This window comes from Macrobrachium rosenbergii, chromosome 56 (assembly GCF_040412425.1).
Source record: "Macrobrachium rosenbergii isolate ZJJX-2024 chromosome 56, ASM4041242v1, whole genome shotgun sequence".
Taxonomy (NCBI): domain Eukaryota; kingdom Metazoa; phylum Arthropoda; class Malacostraca; order Decapoda; family Palaemonidae; genus Macrobrachium; species Macrobrachium rosenbergii.
The window spans coordinates 18,907,132-18,931,801 of NC_089796.1; the positions used below are offsets into that span (position 1 = coordinate 18,907,132).

At 36.0% G+C, this 24,670-nt stretch overlaps 1 protein-coding gene across 9 annotated transcripts in view; it reads left to right on the forward strand.

Moving 5' to 3' along the window:
* Positions 1-24,670, forward strand: part of LOC136836291 (kinesin-like protein KIF12) — a 147,257-nt gene that overhangs the window by 70,151 nt on the left and 52,436 nt on the right. For 7 of the 9 annotated variants that reach the window (XR_010852364.1, XR_010852363.1, XM_067100360.1 and 4 more), the window contains exons 5-7: positions 4,226-4,444; positions 8,390-8,467; positions 15,886-16,026. Coding sequence is in view for 7 of the 9 variants with exons in the window: in XM_067100360.1 (XP_066956461.1) it covers positions 4,226-4,444; positions 8,390-8,467; positions 15,886-16,026 (438 nt within the window). In the remaining 2 variants the exon portion in view is untranslated. The remainder of the gene's footprint in view (positions 1-4,225; positions 4,445-8,389; positions 8,468-15,885; positions 16,027-24,670) is intronic. The other 2 variants (XM_067100358.1, XM_067100362.1) reach the window with 1 other exon arrangement.

The following is a 24,670-nucleotide window of genomic DNA, read 5'->3' on the forward strand; positions in this document are numbered from 1 at the left end:
CTGGTTTCTGTCGTGTTTTGTTCTCGCTATTTGTTGTTTTTGAAAGATTATTATTATTATTATTATTATTATTATTATTATTATTATTATTATTATTATTATTATTATTGTAAGTGAACATAGATTCACATGGAACAAGTCGAAAAAAAATATAGGGTAAAAAAGAAAAGATAAGAGAAGAGCAAATCAATAATGATAAAGAAACATAAATATGTACAAATAGCAGTATTGCAAGTCAGACAGTATGAGTCACGGTGGCAGTTCGATGTCCTTCGAATCTGCGTTTGAATCTGACCTTCGCAGGAAATCTTCAGTGGCCTGAAATTTATTTTCAAGTTCGTAAGTAGAGAAATGAGCTTTGTTTTCTCTTAAGAGGTGGTGTGCATAGTTCTGCTTGGGTGCCTGTAAAATCTCAGGCCGGTTTTTTTTTTTTCATTTATTTAAGTAGTGACAGTACTTGACCGGCTAGGCTTGTCTCATTCTTCTTATCGTATCGTCATCATCATCTGCGTCATTATTAAACACCATCATCATGTCAGAATTTTCCTTTAGGGGTTTGACGTGATATGAGTTGCCGTCACTGCCTTCAGACCCCCGTAGGGGGGTGGTACGGTTAGTGCGCCTCACGCGGTGCACTGTAGGCATTACTTAAGGTTCTATGCAGCGTGCCTTCGGCCCCCAGCTGCAACCCCTTTCGTTCCTGTTACTGTACCTCCTTTCATATTCTCTTTCCTACATCTTACTTTCCACCCTCTCTTAATAGTTGATTCATAGTGCAACTGCGAGGTTTTCCTCCTGTTAAACCTTTCAAACCTTTTACTGTCAATTTCCGTTTCAGCGCTGAATGGCCTCATAGGTCCAAGTGCTTGGCCTTTGGCCTAAACTCAGTATTCCATTCCATTTCGTTCCATTCCATTCCATTCCATTCCATTCCATTCCATTCCACTGCTTTCAGACTTGTGCCTGAAATTCTGTGTGGTATAGATCTTCATATATGCCTTCTTTCTCTCTCTTTGGCTTTCAGGGTCTTTCTACTGTACGGGCTGTCTTTCTGCTACATCTTCATTTTAGTAAGAATCCTCCTTACCAATTCTCCGTAAGGGGGTAGTGCCGATAGTGCACCTCATGCGGTGCACTGTAGGCATTACTTATAGGTCTTTGCAGCATCCCTTCGTTTCTTAGCTGCAACCCCTTTCATTCCTTTACTGTACCTCCGTTCATTTTCTCTTTCTTCCATCTTACTTTCCATCCTGTCCTAACAATTGGTTCATAGTGCAACTGCGAGGTGTTCCTCCCGTTACACCTTTCAAACCTTTTTACTGTCGATTTCCGTTTAAGCTCTAAATGACCTCAGAGGTCCCAGCTCTTGGCCTTCGGCCTAAATTCTATATTCTGTTCTATTCTTGTTACCAATTGTCTTGAACAGAAAAAGGGAAAATCTAGGTTTATCATACATTCAGACTATGAGAAAACCACTTCAAAGAGAATAAGTCTGCATTTAGTTCAAAATAGAGGTTGCTTGTGTCTTATAATCACAGGAAATGCCACCATGAAAATTTCATTGGGTATTTGGATGTGAGCCACCGAGTTCAAAAGGAATTGTTGATGACGATGACGATAAATAGACTGCATTGTGACCTTGACATTTCTTAGACTCACACAGGTACTTTTAAGTTGTTTTGCGTTTGCAGGACTAATAAGCTTTAGAAAAAGAAACCGTGGAGTAAGTTCATTTTTGGTATGAAAAGCCATTTTTATACATTCTTGATTGCATAGACAACACGAGTGGTTTTTCAGTCGTTTTAGACGTTCATTTAGAATTTTGGGCGAAACATTTACATTGGACCCGATAAGCACCAAAACGTTTGGGGGATATTCCATTCATATAAAACTCAGCCACATTGATGTCATCATTATCATTATAACTGTGATTTTTTTTTTTCACAAGAGTTCAACAAAGTGTTAAATACTTCATGTACTTACATCTATATACATAACATAACATTATCTAATAATGTAAATTGTTCATTTACTGTCAATAATGCATATATATATATATATATATATATATATATATATATATATATATATATATATATATATATATATTTATAGGTGTGTGTGTGTATGTGCGATAAAGTGTGTGTTTACGGAGTTTGTAAAGGAAAAAGACAAGAGGCAGAATTGTCTTCGATATCATAATGACTGTGGTTGCTTTACGTTAGAAAGGGTCAATTTTAATGTCAATGACTCCTTTTGTATATTTTCTCGACTTTAATCTGCATTAACGTAATCATAAGAAGGGAATTCGCCAAATCGGGAACAACAGGAAGTCATATTGACACATTTCATGCATGTTGTCCTTTCATCATATTCTCCCACCACCATAATTTCTAACAAGATTTATTTGCATAACACCTGACTGTCTTCCTTTTATTTATATTTTTTTATTCGCGAATATATATTGAATTACGTTGAAATTCCACGAAGAAAATTTCTTACGTTGTTTTCCCACGCCTCGATGATTTATAACAAGATTTACTGACGACAGAAAAATCGAATGGATTTCAAGTTTTCCGTCTGGAATACCTAATCAAGTTCATTTGCCTGCATCGAGTTTTTTTTTTTTTTTTTTATGAAATACTGGACTTGGGCTCTCCTGTTATTACACTAAAAGTTTGAAAGTCGGTTGTTTGGGATTATGGCAAATACCTTTCTGTAAGTTCTGGTAGGAAGGGAAGGAAATCCTTTACCTTTCGTCTGCTGTTGCCTCCAAATGATTGACAGTTCTAGGAGGTGAAACTGATCAAAGCTCTTGAAATGAAGTGGAATGCAGGGAGGAAAGTTCCAAATTTTATTTTCGCAAAAAGCACGACGTTAGTGTCTGAAGCTTTCTGTGAAAGAAACATATGAATTAGGTTTCAGTCTTAACTGCCTAATTCTTATGCTTCTTCTGTCTGGTCCTTCTTAGCGTGCAAACTTAATCGTTAATACATCATCATCATACATCGAAATCTGTTTTTATAAATATGCAAACATTAACAGACTATATCCGTAATGCATCCTACCAAGAGAAAAGGAATAGTCAAATTTAGAATAAAATCAGTAAAAAATGCGCCTAAGTTCCTTCGGCGCAATCTGTACAGCGTATAATGCTGTATGAAACTCTCAGCTGCGGCCCATGAAAATTTCAGCCACGGGCCGGTGGTGACCTGTTTTTGGCACCTATAGCGGTGCCAGACGCACGATCATGGCTAACTTTAACCTCAGTTAAAATAAAAACTGAGCCTAGAGGGCTGCAATTTGGTATGTTTGATGATTGGAGGGTGGATGGTCAACATACTAATTTGCAGCCCTCTAGCCTCAGTGGTTTTGAGGATCTGAGGGCGGACAGAAAAAGTAAGGACGGACAGACAAATAGCCATCTCAACAGTCTTCTTTTACAGAAAACTAAAAAGTCGTTCTTTTGACTTTCACAGACTATCATCATAAAAGCAAACTACTTCCGTTTGTGCATTTCACAAAGTACAGAGACCGTGACACAAGAGGTATAAGTAATGAAATAAATAATGATGAAGTTCTTGTTTCGTTATGTTTTGGTAATGAATATAATAAACAATAAATAAATGCAAACTTAACTGGGGAATATGGGTGTGATGTTTATTTTGTTTTAAATATTTTTGCTTCATCCCAATTATAGATTTATGTTGGCCTTATCCATCCCTGTTTGAATTATTGTTCTCATATTTTGAGTGTTAATTCTTGCGCCTCCGACGTCGATAGGATTGAACCGAAGTAGTTATTTTGATCATACTGGTTGCAGAGAGAGAGAGAGAGAGAGAGAGAGAGAGAGAGAGAGAGAGAGAGAGAGAGAATGTTGTAGGTTAAACGTCATGAAGAATTGTTAGTGCCTATTGTAATAAGGTAATTCACTTATATGGCTGAACGTTTCTTGCACGTACATTACAGTAATAACAGTTATTAAGCTCAGTAACTCTATAACTACTCTGAGGGTTTAGCTATAATCATAGTAGCAGTATTGATGACACTCATTATCTTGAATGATAATGATCATCAAAACAGTTAACAGACAAATCAGTGTGAAAACATTGCTAAGCCGAATTTCTCTTTTATCGCTATGTCCTCATATGTTTACTTTCTTCCCATCCCCAACATGATACAACTTTAGGTAATGTCAACGCCCTTGCTTCGTCTCTCTCCACAGGTCAACATGGACGGCATGAACGGCCAGGTTACACAGAAACCGAAGGTGTTTACCTATAACGTCGTCTTCGAACCCGAAGCCCTTCAAGAGGACATTCTGGAGCACTCTGGCATCAAGAGGCTTCTGGACATGGCCATCGATGGGTTCTCCTGCACCGTATTCTGCTACGGGCAGACCGGATCCGGCAAAACGCACTCTCTAACCGGACCTCCACATCTGGTGAGTGATGCAGTAAGAAATTTTATATATATATATATATATATATATATATATATATATATATATATATATATATGTGTGTGTGTGTGTGTGTGTGTGTGTATGTGTGTGTGTGTGTGTGTGTGTGTGTGTGTGTGTGTGACTGATACCATCAATGAATGGGCAAGAATTGTCTTCCAAATGGCGGTGCATTTAGGTACATGATCGCCAAAAGCTTGTTTCATAGCATCATTAAAACTCTTATGTATTAATAAAAGGGCTATGTTAAATGGGTTTTGATAGTTTCAGAGGATTGGCTGAGCAGATCAAAATGGAAATTCGATCAGTTGTCTAGATTGACTGTCAAACTAACCAAAGGTTGATATACTGGATGCATGGAATGTCTAACGAATGGAAGGCTGATTGATAGATAGATGGACTGTTGAACGAATAGAAAGTTGAAAGAATTGACGTTAATCGACTGTATAGGTGGACTGTTAGGCGAATAGAAAGTTAGTCGACTGGACAGATGAAACCTGCGGATGGGGGACTAGGAGTGATGTTAGATGGTGTGAAAGTGGATGTGTCAATAGACTCAAGGTTCTTTTGGCCATCGACAAAAGAAACATGAGTACATTATGAAAGAGGTACTGTGTGACAGTCGATGACAACTGTTTATTGATAATGAGGTTCGGTTGCATAGCAGAAATAGTATATAAACATAGTGGTTACAATAATGATAGGGATGGGGGAGGTACCTTCCTGGCTTATACTCTGAAAATAATAGTCGTTACTGGAATAGTTAGGAATGTGTCCGTATATTACCTTCCTGGCTTACAGTCTGAAAATACTTGGTAAAAATGTTCTTTACTGGAATAGTTAGGAACGTGTTTGTATATTACATCAAAGGTATGAGTAATTGGCAGATACGTAATGTTGTGTTGCTTCGTTAGCAAATGAAGGATATGGAGGGCCAGGTTGAAAGAAATGAAAATCAAGTTGTTGAATATTTATTGACTTGAAAATCAAGTTGTTGAATATTTATTGACTTTGTGATTTATGATTACGGAAATCATACTAATTGGCTGATCAGTTAATTCATAATGAAATTTTTCATATTGACTCCAGTGGCTTGGTACGTTGGCTGATTGGTTTTCTTACCTAACAATAAGATGATTATAGTAAGTTGTGCAAACGTTAGTTGGTGCAGGATAAATAAAGAATCTTTTCTGATTAAATAATATTCATGTGTATTTAGTCATATTTGCAGAAATGAATCACTTCACTCCGTGATAACTCAAAGACTCGAAATGGGATCATAACAGTTTTAGCCTTAATGAAAATGTTTATTTCCAGTGTCGTCAATTCAAAGAGTTAGCGAATTAAAATATCAAACATTCTACAAAATGTGTTACCTTACTTATAGAAATGTGATCAGCTTGTATGTAAAATTGGGTTTGGGTGATTTGATTTATGTAATTGTATCCAAATTCTACGTACGTGGATTGTAATACATGAAGTTTGATGCTGTTTAATGCAGTGTGCAGTGCTAAATCGGCCTACATTTTAACTTTTTTATGAAATATGTACAACTGTAATTAATTTCATCCGTAAGTGTACTGTTTTTGTGAAATTTTCCATATTTATTTCAAAACCTTTATGCGTAAAACTAAGATTAATCAAGGTAGGCATGGATGTGGTTATTGCAATTCCACACGGTTGCTCTAATTTACTCTTTGCATTACAAAGGTAATAAGCGACCACAGCCTAGAGCTTCGTGTTATGAAGCTCGGCCTGGGTTGTGGAATTTAATCAGAATTCAGTGAAACTGCCTCAAGTCAAGAGAGACATTAGGAAGAGAAATTGACATTAGGGAAAGGATGAGAAAGAAGGGAAGTTTGCTTGCTTTGCGCGTGTTCGAGCGCATATCGAGTAGTCTTTAGAATCTGTGGAATCTGCTTTGCCCCTATCGATAACCAAGGTCGGGAATTTCTCCTCAGTGCTAAGAATCTCCGAAGGCCGTAATGCCACCCATGAGCTAAATTAGCTTTCCCCGTTGCAGTGCTATTTTGTCGTATTGCTCCGATGCTGCAGGTGTTGCTTGTAACTAACGTTCTTCTTTTAGCAGCGACTGATGGCGTGGTTTATATTAATGAAGAAAGCCATTTGCATTAGGTTATTTTTGAGGTGCAGTTATCATGCAACGAACAATTGTGGGAGAGAAGAAGGAAAATTTAACCTTGCAAACGAAAATACCTTTTAGGTTCTCGAGGTGGACCACCTCATTGCCTCAGTAGTCGAGAGAGACAACTGTGAAATGTAGATAATACATGGAGTCGAGAAAGAGAGCAAAATCTCAGTGTCATATTTTATTTAAAGAAATGGTAGATTATTTAGAATTATTAATAATTATAAACAGGAGTGAGGTATGTGTAATCTCGTAGCGTACACACACACACACACACACATATATATGTATATATACATATGTTATTCTTTTTGCAAGCACTCAGTCTTAGACCTGACATTTCTGTTGATGTAAACAAATTTCTTTGCACAAAACATTCATCAGATATTCTTCCCAATTTTGCACCGTTTGTTCCAAAACTAATTGTGTTTGGATTCCAGCAGAAATTCGGAGCACATAATTGATAATTACTGTAAATTACAACTATTCAGTCAAACTCCTTGTCTAATACACTTGAATACACATTTCATCCGGGTTCAAAAATTTTCTATGATTTTGGAAGTTGGAATTACATGCCTGAATACCAACACCCTGAACTTGTAAGAATAATTGTGTAAGCTGGAGTTGCACGCCTTAGCTGTTCCTCACTATGGTGTTCAAAAAATTATTAGGTAAGTTAGAATTCCACACCCGAATGCCAACGCTTGAGAGTTATAAAAATAATTTTGTTAGCTGGAATTACACACCTGAATGTCCATTACTTTTTTGTTCAAAAAATAATTTTGCAAGTTCTGATTTCACACTTGAATGCCAACAGTGGAGTTCTGAAGTAATTTAGTGGACTGGAATTGTGCACACCTGAACGTCTTATTACGATGGTGTTTTAAAAATAATTTTGTAAGGCCGGATTCCACACCTGAGTGCCAACGTTGTGGAGTTTTAAAATAACTGTGTAGGCTGGAAAAACGCCCCTGAATGTCTAACACTTTGGTTTTATAGAAATAATTTTATAAGCTGGAATTTCACACCTGAATGTCAAAAGTCTGAAGTATGGCCAATAATGTTCTGGTAAAAATAATTTTGTGACCTAAGATAGCATAACTGACTGTCTATTACACAATGTTTTAAAGATAATTCTGACTGGGAAATTCCATATGTTGTCTTCTGCAAGTAATTTTGTAAAACAAAATTTCACTTTTTATGCTTATTCTGCTGTTATAAAAAATAATTTTGTAAACTTGAACTCCAGACCCGTATATGCACACTGGTGTTCTAAGAGTAAATTATAAATTGGAATTACTCACCTGGTGTTTTAAAAATGTTATAAACCTGGGTTCACTGGTTACATTTTTAAACCCTAAAATTCTATGAATATAAACATTAACATCAGAAAAGACTGTTTTCAAGATTTACAAGTAATCCTTAACCTTCACCACTCCGAGACTGTGAAATGCAAAATTATATTTTTTCCCCTTACAGTTTCCTATTAGACAGGTTCACTGTATGTAAATACCACCTGACATCATGGCTTGAGTTTATTTTGATAAAATATCTAAAATCATGTCAAGTGAATTTTTAACAGGTAAATGGGCATTTTTTTGTGCCACAAGTAACTTTTGAACATGAACATTTTTTTGATTTTTTATAAAACATATTTTGTCACATATTTATTCATAATAACAATTTATCTGTTGATTTGCTTTATTTACACATTTCGTTTTATTTGAAATAACACATTTTTGTCTTAAACCATTTTTCTCTTTATGGTCACGGTGTAGTACTATAAAGATGTGAAACCGTCCATCACAACAGCCAGAACAGCTAATATGAGTCATCCAGTAGCCAATTTCTTTTCGGTGAGTGTATCGTCTCCGGTGGATATATTAGTCACCTGCTTAGATGAACGCTTTCCCGCCCTCTCTTGTCTGTTCGACATCTTCCGAAACCCTTCTGTTTATATGGCTCCGTTCCCTGTGGCGCTGAGATGCATAGGCAATTTTCTGGTGGCGTTCATTGCAATGGTTGTCGTTTAGTAGAACTTACTCATATTTATCTGTAAATCTTTATGTTTTAAAAAATCATGAGATATTCATGAAACATGATGATTTAGCATATTCAACGTTTGGAATTCAGAAAAATCTCCGTTATTGCAAAGAACCTCCCCCTGAAGTTGCCTGTCAGCGCGATCGTGAGCCTTGGGGTGAATGAGGCTTTTGTCTTGTGTCTCATCCTGTTCGTGCTTCTGAAGCAGATTGTCTTGTGACTCTTTTAAATTCCAATTCTAAATGACCTTGGCAACTATAGCTAGCAAATACTCGCCTACTCCCTGCCATCTTTAGTACGTTTAATATTTATATTCCTCTATTTCTTAGATAGTAATTAATTAGTCAACTAGTTCCTAGATGCTAAATTTAGCCTATACTGCATTTTGGAATTACTACTACAATTATTATGATTATATGAATACCAATTCTTAGCATGTTTATTTCAAGCAAGGACTGAGGCAAGACGCCTTAATTACATCCCTTTTTAATTTTGAAATTATCTGTATGGATATATCTGGCAACTTAGCCTTGCTCTTGGGTGTGGCCTCCATCCAAGCTTAAGATAAAAATGCTTTTTTTGTAATTTTATGATTTTTATGCTTAAGGCATGATTTTTTAACCTTTTTACTCTTCCTTAGTAGAATGTGCACGTAGGTACACATTCTAGTTCCTTGTTTAAATAGGGATATAAACCTAATTGTCTTGTAAACGGTGAAAGATTAATCTTTTTCCATCTCTTAGGTCGTTTCTTATGGCTTTTTCTTTTGAAGTGGTTTTATAATTGGTCTTATTTCTGCTTGAAATGTTTCTTTATTTTCATGCTGATGATGTATTTCCAATATTAAAAGAAAAATAGAGTTTAAGATAACTGATTCTTAATCTCAGGCACTTGCATATGTATATGAATAATTATATAAACACAAGACACGTAGATTCCCTTTTGTCTGCGTTCAGTCCACAGTAAGGTCTTTTGGAGTTGTCTGTTTCACTTAAGTATCTCTAGGTTTCATCGACATTATTTTCATCACTTTCCCTTTAGATTGTAAAATCATTACATTCGTTTGGGTCCTTTTTTTTTCTCCTATTCTTTTCCTGTGTCGCATATTCCAGTAACTTTTGTTTTGTAGCACATGTCGTATTTTCTTTTCCCGAATCATGTACAATAATTTTCTACTTGAAGCTATGTAGAGCATGCTGTCATTTGTAATCGAGGTTCTTCTCTTTACCTTCTTTAGGGTCATATGAGAACAAATGTAAAATGTTACATAATTGCACTTCCCAGTTCAAAAACTTATCACTCGAAATAAGACTGGTGTTCCTTATGTTTATTTTAAATTGCAGTGAACCGTATGGCAACATTTCCTTGCTTTGATTATTTTGATTTATATTTATATCGTCCCTGCAGCTCTAGGCAGTGAAATCTCCACTTCTCTTATCTTCAGGGGTAATCAAGTACCCTTCATATTCCCATGAAACTTTTGCCTCCTATGTTGTTTTAACATTTTTTCACGTTTATTTACTGTGGTATAACATTTCCCTATGATTTTTCGTCCGTATTTTAAATCTTAAATCATACGGATATACGTAGCCCCCTCAAAGTCTTAAAAACTTACTTAATTACTTTCTTCGACTTCTCTTCAGTGTCTTCTATAGTTCCCCCTTCACTCAGTAATCCCAAAACAGTTACACATTTGCATGTTACGAGCTTTATGCTAAATAAACGTAAGATTATTACACTCGAGTGTCTATTTCTGAGTGGTTTTATATTTTCAGAGTCTTACTCAAAGTCTTTTGTTTATGGTACAGTGACAAGTTGCTTTCCTTCCAAATTATTCTTTTAAAGAATTTTGACCGCTCCAGTTGCTTCTTCTGTTAGCAAGCTGGGTCAAATGCCCAATCATCTTTCTTTAATAAATCACCATATTTGGTAGTTAAGCAAACTGTTCAGGAGTGTTTTCAATTTCGGACATTTTCTACTTCCGATGTCTCTGTTCATTAATGTCAGACTGTTCCTTTTCGTTTGGCGAGTTTTAGATATCAGTTTCTTTGGTTCAGCTCAAAATGTGTTGTTTCTGTCAGCTCACTGTCTTTCTCATTTTGAGGAGTCTCTTGACTTTTTAGTATTTTATTAATCACCATGGTCCATTTTTTCACGTGTGCTATACTTTTTTTTCAGAATTTATCCATTTTCACGTTTCTCACCCTCTCGGCCTTCCTTACTCAACGCGTGATTTTCGTATTCAGTGTGTGACCCTTCTTACTCAACGTGTGGCCTTCCTTACTCACGTGTGATTCCACCTTTATTCATTCTTGGGCGTTCATCATCAACACTCTAGTGGTCATTTCAAACAGTCTTTCTTTTTCTTCCATATTAGATTTCCTTATTCAGTGACTTTGCTGTGATCCTGCTTTCTTGTCTCCTCTCTTACTTACTGTATAATGTACCTCCTCCTTCATACTACCATCTGTCACATTTACACCTGGGGAACTCTGTGAGCTCGTCGCTTTCAATATTTACACACTCGTGCCATAGTTTACCACACCTTTATTGTCGCTCATAGTTTCATACTTTGTCACCAGGCTGTGCAGTTTCACTTCGCTTCAGCTGGGCAACACCATGGATTTTGAAAAGCGTCATTCATTTTACCGTCCATTCATTTTTTTATCACGTATATACACCATCACATGCCTATTCTTCTCTACCCCGCGTTTTTTGTTTCACCAAATCAATACCAAAAATTTTTATTCCTTTGCTTCGGGACTATTTTACAGTAAAGTAGTCATTCTCTCGTGTACATTTCATTTCAGTAACTTCATGTCAACCATAAAAGTTTTAATTAAATTTTTTTTTTATCAAATTTCCATCTGCGCCATTACCCTCCAATACTCGCAATCTCTCCATGATTGTACAGCAGCTTTTGTATGAGCCCAATAAAGAGCCTTTCCTTGTTTTATTTTGAAATTGCTCATGCAATTGTTTCGCCTTTTTCTTGCCCAAGCTCACACTGCTTTTGCCCTTCCAACCCATCAGTAATCTGTCTTAATTTTCTCAATCCTAACCCTTTCCTATACTTTTCTAGTTATCACATTTCAATTTAGCTCCTCTTATCCTTTGCAGAAAGCGATGATAATTCAATCCACTCACTTTTTAGGAGTATTTCTCTTGATGAGACAGGCCATATAATGTGTAGTTGTTCACTGAGGATTGTATCTAGTTGAAGTTAGGAGTCATTTTGAGTGCTTTTTCATTTCCATTATGTTGCGTCTCATTCGTTCCTCTATCAGCAGCCACTGCTTTCAGTTCCACAAGTACTGAGCTGTCTTCCTCATATGTTTAGCAGATACTTCGACAACCATGAAATATGCATTACTTCCATTAAACATAACAACATTCTCGTTCTTTCTTCCCTCTGTCATCTTATATAATTTACTTTTTGAAACATTCATTCTCTCCATAGATCACATTTTTTTCTGCATACGGCCTATCCCCACTTTCTCTAGACTATTTTTTGGTAAACAAATTATTACTTCCTTAGAATTCTAGTTCGTATTCCTTCCAGACATATCACTGGGTTATACATGTGTATTTCTATGTTTAGTTATTTATTTGTGTCTGTCAAGAAGATTAGAATGCAGCTTATGTAGTGACTTTATTATTAATATTATTATTGTTAATAAAACTATTATTGTTATAGCATTGTATTTCAAATGTGGGATAATGAATATCAGTGTCCAAAAGTTCCCGAAAGTGGATATTCTACACTGCTCATGTAAGCTTGGTATATGTAGGTTTTTGCTAATATGAGTGTGCAGTCTTATCCCAAATTTAAAAGTAGTATTATCCCTATTTCATGTCAAATTTGGTAATATTTGATTTGATTTGTGCATAACTGTATAGTCAAATTGTGCCTAGTCATAGCAGATATTACCACACAATAGTACTTGATATTTCCTTAAATTTTTCCCTCTCTCTTAGTATCCAGATTCGTATGTGTGTTCATCTATATAAAACATATCTTTGTATGTGTAATGATATGTTGTTGATGTATGCAGCGTCTTTCTGTAACTATGTGCCAGTGGGCGAGTTTATGTTCTATGTTTTCAATGTTTACATGGGGTCTATATGAAAATAATAAAAGTAAAAAGAGTTATCCTTTGAGGTTGAAGTTGTTTGAACCATGTGAAATGATATATGGCTAGACAGAGCCGCAGGTAAAATTGTTAAAATTTTTTATACAGCTTATATATTTCTGATTAATATCGTACGCATGGAGAAGTGATTATTGTGTAGTTTGTTATTTCAGGAGTTAGACTAAATTATCAAAAATCAGAGATAATGTGCACCAGCACTGATACTGGTAAGGCAAGAACGTTGAAACGTTTTTAAAATTCTGATCAGGTTGTTGGTTTTAGCAAAGTATGCAGGAACTGCAGTAACTATATTGGTGATAATTATTCTAGTAATGTTGAACATAGAATACTTAGGTTTCATTACGTGTGCATGCAGGCTTTAGCAAATACTATAATTTCTCGCGAGAGTAATTATATATGAATTTCATGATTCGAATTGTCGTTAAGCTCATGAAATTCCGATGCAAGAATTTTTTCCTTTTGGAAAAGATTCTTGCGTACCAGTAGACTGGCAGGCTAAAATACATATATACGTACTCGTTCTTCGTGCATGCAACGATATGCATATATGCATTTTCTGCCAGACACATGCAATGCCACCGTGAGCATGTCAAGAGGAGGAGTAGGAGTTATATATTGAAACAGAGACTGTGATTTTTGCAAAGGTTAATTTTAGGCTTTCAGACGGACTTTGAATTGTTAATCAGTTTTAACAACTAGTTGTAAGTGAATGTTAGAATGTGTAAGACGTACTGTAAAATTTGACCTTTTTAAAGTTATAACTGAAACAGTCTCTTACTTATAATATTGTATGTGCTGTCCGCCAGCCAAAGTTTCCTAAATGAATTACGTCATATGTCTGATAATTATCGTTTATTATTATATTCTCTGGTGAAGCTGTGTGAAGCCCCAGCGTCAAACCCTTTCTTTTGCATCAAACTCATAGTTTGTACCAAACCCGTGGTTTGAATTAATCGTTTCTCTTTCAGGGGAGTGTTGGCCTCTCATTTTGTCTTTATGTATGTTCGTCTGTTTCAGGGTTTCTGTCTCTTTGTTCGTTTGTCCCCGTCTGTTGTGCGTGTCTGTCTGTTTCATGTTTTCTGTTTCTCCGTTATCTTTTACCTCTATCCTTATTCATTTCTTTTAGCTCTCCTCTTTGTTCCTTTGACTGTCTTGTTTCTCATTCTCTTTTATGATCACCTTTCTCTTTTCTTTTAACCCTATCTATCCCTTTGCAATGCAATTAAACATATATATATATATATATATATATATATATATATATATATATATATATATATATATATATATAAATCTATATAGGTTATATATATAAATTATATATATATATATATATATATATATATATATATATATATATATATATATATATATATCATTTTATATCATTTATATATATAAATGTCAACGCTAGTTAAACCAGATTTGCACAAAATAAGTAATATTAATTGGTTTAAGTTGCAACTGGGTAACGCCGGCCTGTTCAGTGACCTTGCAATTCGTAGTGAGGAAAGTATCAAATGGTGAAGATAAGATTGAATGCAGTTTCAATTGCACAGGTGGTAAGAAAATCACAAATCTGAATGAACACATCATCACACAGCCAATTGCACGTAAACACACAAACACCATATGGTAAATAAAATTAAATTGTATTAAATGAATTCCCTTGTTATGGCCGGGAATTATTTAGATACGTAAAAAAATTCTAAAAATAGAAATGTATTTTATAGTATGAGAATATTGCCATTGTTCTAAATCTTTCAGCAGTAAAAAAGGTGCATACTTAAAAAAAAATATTAATAATCAATATTCTGCCTGATGTTTCACATTTATGATTGTCATTGAAGCCATAGCACCCAGCTGTTGAAAATTCATGTTATCCTGAATTATATCCCAAATTTTGTTTTCTTAACTGATGCCCCAGTTTATTGTATGGCGTGTCACACGAGCACATTTTTTTGGCATCTTTCAGCATCTTTTAACACCAAGTTGCCAATATCAGCACCGCCAAGCTGCCATTATCAGCAACACCAAGCTGCCAATATCAGTAACACCAAGCTGCCAATATCAGGGGCAAGTACGCATGTTCGTTGCCTTGCAGCCAGTGCTAGCACCTTTGCTTAAGTGGAAATGTAAAAGAAATAATGGTTAAGATATTCTTTACCTATATCATGCATATTACAGAATTCCATAACAAAGTCTACGGAAAATTAGCTGTGGTCCTTTTGAAACAATGACCGATTTGATAAACATGGTATCGAGGAGGAATAATAGTGTATCACTCTGGTAAATTTCCGTAAGTTTCTCCTTGAAGGAAGAAAATGCTTATTACTTAAAGTACCTAAAGATTCGGCCAACATGGCTTCCAGTGGTGACTTAATTGGTGGTCAGACATTTGAACATACCAAGAAAGGTTGCTCGTGTGACATTGCCTTGAGGAGTTAGTTTTCTGAAGGGCTGTCTCGTTTTGTTAATATTGTAAAGAATATGTTCAGCTGCATTAATTAAATGCTATGTTTTCTGTTCTGTTTAAAATGTATCAGTAGCTTTAAAGTATACGTATGTGTATATAGTAAGACCTCTGTCGCAGTTAAGTGTAACCTGATGTAGCTTGAGTCATTTTCTCAGTGCTAGAGGCTGTTTTCAAGGAGTTGATTTCCGAATTTTTACTCTCGTGTGGTTTCGCTTCTTAGATAAATTTGGTAATGAATATGATTGTAGTTAGTTAGACCTTTTAATGGTCTTTATTAACCTTTAGGAATAAACATATATATATATATATATATATATATATATATATATATATATATATATATATATATATATATATATATATATATATATACTTTGGGCGTCTTCAGATTTTGACAACCATGAAGTCTTCATCCGACGCAAAGCTAACTAATGATGGCACTATATCTAGCTTCAGTATCATGTCAGAATTTCGAGTGTATCTCCATAATTGTTCTAAAACCTTTCCGATTTTTGTTTCCCTCCTTCTGATGACATAAGGAAATATTTCGTGCATCTTTTTCAAGAAAATATGGAAAGTAACTTTTCCGATCACCCACCAGTTCGACACCGGGCCTGACTTGTATTCGGAGGAGCACGGCCTCATCTTCAGGTCTTTCGTCTACCTGTTCAACCAGCTGGAGACGAGGGACGATCAGGAGTTCACGCTGACCGCGTCCTACCTGGAGATCTACAACGAGAAGGTGAGTCTGCTTTCAATGACTGATTGTAGGTTATCTGGCGCCACAACTACCTAGGTCCCTGACGTATGCAATGTCGAGTAAACGTAACTGCAAGCGTAAGAGAATCCTTAGTAAATTACTTGAATAACTGAGTTTATTTCCTCACATTTTTATGGGTATGCTCAACATGGGAAACCTCAGATCCGTTTGGGAGATAAATGAAGCAACTCAACCCATTCCTTTAATTCTTCCAGGGTAAAGAGAGCTTATTCACATCTCTGTGGATTTAAAATTTTCTAAGGAGGACGTAACCAAAAAGAATTGAGGAAATTATTATACATTAGGCTAAATTATTTATAAAGGGATTTTTAAAGTATCAGTCCGCAGCGTATCGGTATCATATTGATGGCTCTATGTTAAGACAGTATTTTATACAACTGCACTTTTATTTGTATTTTAAGATTATTATGTAAAATAAGAAATGAGCAGTGAGAAACGTGGACATCATCGCTTACAAAATGTTGGCCGTATCGTTAACGCGTTATTTCAGACAGCAGCAGGCAACGTTTTCATCCTAATACGTTAGTACATCTGGTATTTCGTTTTTATTTAAACAAAATTATTGCTAAAGTTTCTGGGTGGATTTTATTTACATTTCGGTGAAGAAAATACACTACTTTCGTAATTCTATTCCTTTTTGTTTCTCCTGACTCATAATCTTTCATCCATGCAGAGGCAGTTTGTGTATCACTTCTTTTCACTGGTGCCTGGTGAGAACAGACTATGAAGTTGCCCATGTCGTTGACCTTTGTTCATTAAAGATGCGGATACGATGATGAAGATGATTATTACTGTTGTCTTTGCTTATGGTCTTTGTGTTTCCGCATGTATTGCAATAGCTCTCTCTCTAGTAAAGGGCACTGGGATCACTTTAGTCACGACAACTTAAAGCGACAGTTGATGGTACAATGCAAAATATGTACAGAAAGTACATTTCTTTAAAAAGAAATAAAAGTGAAAATAAAAACAACTTTAGTATGGATCAACATTTCTAGCAAGATATTTCCGAGACATTCAAACCAACCTCTTTTTGTGTTACTGTTTTACTTGTTCTTCAATACGTCCGTCTCCAAGTTTGTCTTTATCATTATTCTTCGCTGAGTAATGATGTTTTTCTAGCTTTTTATCTTTGAGTATGATAATGCGAAGCTTTCCATCATAGGTTTTTATTGTTAGTTGTGATATGACCTTAACTCATTGCGGTTCATATAAAATAGGTTTTATACTTGATACTGAAATCATATGCTAATACTCGCTCGTTCTCGTGTAAACCTCCGTCGATTTTTATTGTCTTGAGGTCTTCCGGAAATTCATTTATACTCGTATAAATGACCTCAGCTTTTATTTCTTCCCGGAATTCATTTTTACTCACGTAAATAACTTCAGATTGTAGTTCTTCCGGAAATTCATTTTTACTCGTATAAATAATCTCAGGTTTACTGAGCTCTATTTGTATGATCAACAGAAATATTGTTCCTTCTTCAAATTAGTTTGTAAGCATAGCGTAATTTTTACGTATATCTGCTTCCGTTCGTAATTTTCCCATTCAGTCTTATAATTAAGATCATATCATTTCAATAGAAAATACTTTTTCATAAAACAGGATTTCAACAGAAATGATGAAAGTTTTATAGCCTCTGGGGATTAGAACAGAAATAAGATATTTTTGATTAAAATCAGAGGATTTAAATTGAAATGACATCTCAATAGATTCACAGGACTCGAACAGAAAATTATTTTTTAACTATTTTTTTCGTTAAAGTCGGAGGATTTATATTGAAATTATTCTTTTGAACAAACTTAAGAATTGAACAGATATTGCTGATTTTCAGTAAAGTAGGAGGATTTGAATCGAAGTTACCTCTTCATTCCGAACTCAGGATTTGAACAGAAATATTTTCTGTTTGATAAACTCAGAGGATCTGAATAGAAATGATCACATTTTGACAAACTCAGATGATTTTATCAGTAATTATTTAACAAACAGGAATTATACAGAAATTATTTCTGTTCAATAAATTGAAAGGAACTGAAAAGAAATTATTTTTTCGAGAATTTGAATGAAAATTATATATTTTTAATAAACTTAAAGAATTTTGAACGGAATAATTTTTTGATAAACTCAGGCTATTTACCCTAATTATTGCTGATTAAAAAACAGAGTATTTAAACTAAAATTGCTTTCTTGCATGTAATAATTCCCGCTGAATTTCCCCACACGATCTCATCAATAAACTCGAAGGTTTTGAAGAGAGAGAGAGAGAAACAAAAATAACCTGCGGTCAGTGATTAATCGTTCGAGGAAACGAGTAAGCAAGGGTAAAAAGAGTAAGCGTGAAAATGAATGAGGTTTGGGGCCGATAAGTGGACCCTTGGGCTATGTCTTTAAACTGGGTGAGGTGAGTGTAGGGGCGAGGGGTTGGGCGGTTGGATCAAAGCGGTTCAGGTTAGCTACTTAAAAATATTTTAAGCGGATTTTTTTTGCGGTATTTGTATCCTCCATCTGTTCATTGATTTTTTTCTCTATTTTCATGTACAAATATATACGCGTATAGTTATGTGCATCATCCGTTCTAAGGTGTTTTTTTTCTGTTTACGATATGTGCCTTCCTTAAGCATTCCCATCTACCTGGTATCCATGCTACGTAGTACATCCTTGAGAGTCTTCTTATCGTCAGTGAACTGTTACGCTGTGACGCCAGTTGGATAAACCGTAAGATTCCTCATAATCATGTTACCACTGTTTGAGAATTTCCGTGGCCAGTATTATTCTCTGGGAAGAGTTCTCACGACTCATTTTCTCCTTAGAGATTTTTAGAGTAGACATTATTAAATGCTTCCCTGTCAGTGCTATAAGATTTTTTTTCAACGGGTAAGGAGCGAGGCCTGATTTTGTTGCTCTCGTATAACGTTTGAAGATTTGAAATAAATGATGAAACCCTTACAAATATTTTGTATCATGGGCGAGGACGAGTGAATGGGCAGGCACCGTTAGAAAACCCATTGCTTTTGTCTTCAGCAGTGAAGTTGCATGCTTCAAGTGATATCTCACGGAACACGGGAAATTTCCTTGTAATCATATATAACATTAATTTCAGAATTTCTTTCGGATGAAGAGGTTCTAATGTTGTATACACCTTCTGTTTTGCAAATGACTTTAAAAGTAACATGACGACGATTAGTCACCAGAGGTGTCAGTGGGTGGAACTCAATTCCCTTGGTCGATCGGTATGGAGCAAGGGCTATTTTTTCCTCAGGCTTAAGCAAAACTGTTCCAGGAACTGACCATCAAAGAAGGTCCCTTGCATCGATCGTCAGTCTTAATATGTCTAGTTTACAATTTATTGAAGGTTTCCATTTCTCCGAAATATTCCCGACACTTGTGTTCCGAAGGGGTATAGGAAATCATCTGTGTTAGAGTTTGCATTAGTTTATTTGCAGAATGTTTAATTATTAGAATATTATCTATGGTAACAACACATCTTTGGTTCGTTTTATTGTTTTGATGTGAAACCTAGACGATTAGTAAGATAATGGAAAAAAGACTTGAAGCAGCAAAATGTAAATGTAGAGGAGAGTTATGGGTGTGCCGTGAGAGAAAGAGAGAGAGAGGAAATTCTGTAAACCATTTGGAGACTGGGGCCTGTGCTAAGAAGGAAGATGTAGAAGGTTCAGAGACACTCTGGCAGGAAAAGTCGAGTGAAGGAGAGCGAGAGGGAGACGGAGTGTATAATATATGGATGGAATAAGTAGAGAGAGTGGAAGGGAGACAAAAGTCTTAGAACTATAGATGGAAAGAAGTAGGAAGCAGAAGGTCCATGATCGCCAAGGTCTTGAGAGATATGGCATACTGAAGAAAAAAAAAAGATGCTTAAGCCTAACGCTTATTAAAATTATGTAAACAAATGTTTAGTTAAAACCTTTCTTCAACAATACGTAAAAAAGTAGCCCTTTGGAAAGTGGCATAAATGTTCAAATTGTTTATGAACTATTCCCAAATATGATATCTGAAAGAAACGCTCAAATTTCAATTTCAGATGTCATCCGATGATGAGTAAAATGTTGAATTATTTCTCCATAAAAGACAGACGTTAATTTATCAGCTGACGTGTAGTGAATCAAGAGTAAATTCTTTACAAACATCGTAAAGAAAACGGATGATACTTAACAAAAAACATTCCTGACAGCATCGATTTCTCACCTGATAATAATGAGTGTGCCAAGCAAAATTTTATTGCAAATATTGCGAAGACTTGTATGTCTTGGTAAATTAATTCTAGACATCATCCATGGTTCAATTATCCATGAGCAGCTTTGCACAAAACTGACCGACGTGAACTTATTACTTGGCGCTCTGTACGTCAAGCAGAAATTTATCAGCTGCGGCGTAGTAGTCAGTCATTGTACCTCCACCGATAAAACTCCTTTGGACCTCCCCCAGTGTAGCTTCTTGCGTCTGTAATCTTATGACTTGATTCCCCTGCAGTGCAGCTCCTGATGAACCCTACCTTATGGGTCAACCCCCAACTTTTGAGCTAACTTCCTAATATACCTCATGATACCCTCATCTTATGAACCACCTATCTTAATGTAGCTTTGGATAGCGTACACTTTAGGACATACCCACATTAATGCCTCTCTTACTTGTCTCCAGCCGCTCCCCCCTCCCCTTTCATGACCTACCCACCTTAAAGAAGCTCTGGAACCCCCTCCTCCCCTCCCCTTCCGGCGCACCTTATGACCTGTCCACCACTGTAGTTCCTGATGAGCTACCTCAGTGCAGATCCTGATGAATACCCCTCCCATTTTTCAGTACAGCTCCGAATGACTCCTACATTTTTACCTCCTTACCTTACACCATTGTAGCTCCTGATGCTCCTAACCATATGAACCCTCGTTTAGGTAGCTTTCGATTATCCTCCCCTATGAGACCCCCCAGCCTAGTTCCTGATAACTGTAACTTTATGAGCCATCTTTTGTGTAGCTCCTAACGATCTCCTTATCAGTAGTTTACTTATGATCCCATTCAGTGCAGGTCTTTATGACCCCTCAGTTGAGGGCCGTTCCTGATGACCTTCAGCCTTACAGGACCCCTGCATTGCAACTCCTTATAAGTGCTGCCTCATAATCTCCTCTTACGTGAAATTTATGACGACCCTCACCTTATTTCCATACCCTCTGAATACCACTGTAGAAGATCCGTACCTTATGACTCCCTCCGTTCCTTTGATTGCGTTTCATTATGATTCCCCCCCCCTCCCCCTTCTTCCAGCCAAATGCACCTTTTGATAACTCTTGTCTTATTTCCTGGAAAACACTGGAGAGCTCTCCGGAATCGAATTAGGGCATTTAGATCTAAGGTTGTCGACCTTTTCATTGGTCTTGAAAAGTCATGTCATCGAGGCATTAGTAGGGAAATAGCAGTGTTAGTGGTATATTCGTGTAGTCTTTGTGTTATCTGGGACATTCGCTAGCGTATTCTTACTTATTAATTAAAAGATTTGCTTTTTAACCGGAGGCCGATTGAAAGACCCGAAGAAAGCGACTTTCTTGAGATGTTTTGAACTAACTCAGGTGGACTTTGTTCCCAACGAATCGAGCAGTTATTAAAAAAAGCCCGTAGGTTTTGATGGCAGTGGCAATCTTATTAAATTCTCGAATTGTTTTGGTAATACTAATAGCTTTGGTCTCTTTAGGTTTTTTTTTTTTTGTTTCGTTTGTAAATCAGTGTTTGTGTTCAGTGCCGGATTGTCCAGAAGGCACTGTGCCTAAGGCATGCGATAAATAAAACGAGATATTATTATTATTATTATTATTATTATTATTATTATTATTATTATTATTATTATTATTATTATTATTATTACCTAATACTTTTTCCATTCACTTATTTATTATTCCTTTTACTAAATATTTGTGTCCCATGATTATTTTCTCTGTTATTCTATGTAAGCGTAATGGGACCAAAAGTGTAAGTAAAAGAGAAGAAATTTATTTCGAAAACTTCAAAATATTTTTTAGATGCATACTGTATTCCATACCATTCTTCTTTAATTATCTTATGCAACACTATCGTCAGAAAAATATTTCGTAGATACTCATTAAGAAAAAGATATTGTAAATTAATCCTGGTGTTAGAGACTTATTAAGGAAAAGATATTGTAAATTAAGCCTGGTGCTGTTGGGATCGAAAGGTATTGTAAATTAATCCTTGTGCTGTTGGGATCGAAAGGTATTGTAAATTAATTCTGGTGCTGTTGGGATCGAAAGGTATTGTAAATTAATCCTGGTGCTGTTGGGATCGAAAGGTATTGTAAATTAATCCTGGTGCTGTTGGGATTGAAAGTTATTGTAGATTAATCCTGGTGCTGTTGGGATCGAAAGTTATTGTAGATTAATCCTGGTGCTGTTGGGAACGAAAAGTATTGTAAATTAATCCTGGTGCTGTTGGGATCGAAAGGTATTGTAAATTAATCCTGGTGCTGTTGGGATCGAAAGTTATTGTAGATTAATCCTGGTGCTGTTGGGATCGAAAGTATTGTAAATTAATCTTGGTGCTGTTGGGATCGAAAGGTATTGTAAATTAATTCTGGTGCTGTTGGGATCGAAAGGTATCGTAGATTAATCCTGGTGCTGTTGGGAACGAAAGGCATTGTAAATTAATCCTGGTGCTGTTGGGATCGAGAGGTATTGTGGATTAATCCTGGTGCTGTTGGGATCGAAAGGTATTGTAGATTAATCCTGGTGCTGTTGGGATCGAAAGGTATTGTGAGTAATCCTGGTGCTGTTGGGATCGAAAGGTATTGTAAATTAATCCTGGAGCTGTTGGGATCGAAAGGTATTGTAGACTAATCGTGGTGATGATGATATCGAAATGTATCGGGAATTAATACTGATGTTGTTGGTATCGAAATGCAATGTATATTAACCCTGTTGCTTTTGCTATTGAAAAGTATTGTAAATTAATCTTGGTGTTGCTATTGCTGGGCATTGTAAATTAATCCTGGCTTTGTTGCTATAGAAAGGTATTATAAATTAATCCAGGTGTTGTTGGTTTCGAAAGGTATTGTAAATTAATCCGGGTGTTGAGAATATTGAAAGGTACTGTAAATCACTACTGGTGTTGGGGGTATCGAAAGATATCGTAGATTAATCCTGGTGATGTTGGTATTAAAATGCATCGTAAATTAATTCTGGTGTTGCTGGTATCGAAAGATACTGTAGATCATTCCTGATATTGCTCATATTGAAAGGGATTGTAAATGAATTCTGGTGGTGTTGTTACTCAAAGGTTTCATAAGTTAATCCTCGGTTTAGTTTGTATCGAAATGTATCGTGATTAATAATGGTGCCAACGGGATCGAAAGTAATTGTAAATTAATCCTGGTGTCGCTATTGAAAAGCATTGGAAATTAATCCTGGTGTTGTTAATTAATCATCATGTTGTTGGCACTGAAAGGGATTATGGATTAATACTGGTGTTGTTGTTATTCAAAGTTATTGTAAATCAATCCTGGTTTATGTAGGTATCGAAATGTATCGTAATTTAATCCTGGTGCTAACGGGGTCGAAAATAAGTGTAAATCAACCCCCATGTTGGTGGGATGTCAGTGTATCGTAATTCACTCCTCTGACTTCAGTTCGTGGAAGAACACTGTTTGCAGTGAGATTAAGCTTACTCATATGATACTGTCACCTTCGCTAGTTTCCGTTTTCTGCTTGGGTGTAAAAATTTCATCACGCTTGCTACGGGGAATCGATTCGGGGGAGACGTGCAAAAGTTTGAAGACTACTTGTGTCTTGCACGGTCTTTGTCCTCGGGCTGCTGATAGGCTATGTTGAGTCTTTGTGTTTGTGTGATCGCATACATACATACATATATATACATAAATTTATATATACATACACACACTGACACACACACTCACATATATATATGATTCATTATGGAGAATTATTTTGTTAATGTTCACAAGAGGCTTGGAGACGCAGCGGTCACTTATAAGTTTTTTGTTAGTTATTTATTGCCCTCTTTCTCTGCGATCCCCTAAATATGGTACTGTTTAAAAGAACACGACAAAATCATCAATTCAGCTGTCTTTTCTTCAAAATAAATTTCTTCTGTAATCCTGGCAGTGGCCGTCATATTATTCTTGTCGATATCCCGTCGTAGATGAACTACAGCCTGGTTTCACTCTCACATTGTGTCAGAACAATATTTCAGGCAAGCAAAACTCGTAAATTGAATTTGCTGTTATGGAGCACACCCACAAACTATAAAACAGTGTTGTATTAAAATTCATGGTTCTACGTATCCAGTAGTAAACCATTAACATGTCGTGCATTTTAACAAAGGGCTACGGATCACATATGACTTGAAAATCATGACGAGCTGGCAACTTGGGACCAGAATTAATGCGAAACTGACAACTCGTGAGATCACCCAGATTTTTTTTAGCCAAGTTGCTAACAGAGCAAATGAATTAAGTATGGGGATCGACTCTATGTTGCGTATATAAAATGGATGAGCGAGGCACTGCAGAGAAAGTCCCACCACGTCATGACTTGCCTGGCTCGACGAAAGCATGAATCAGTGAGTACAGGA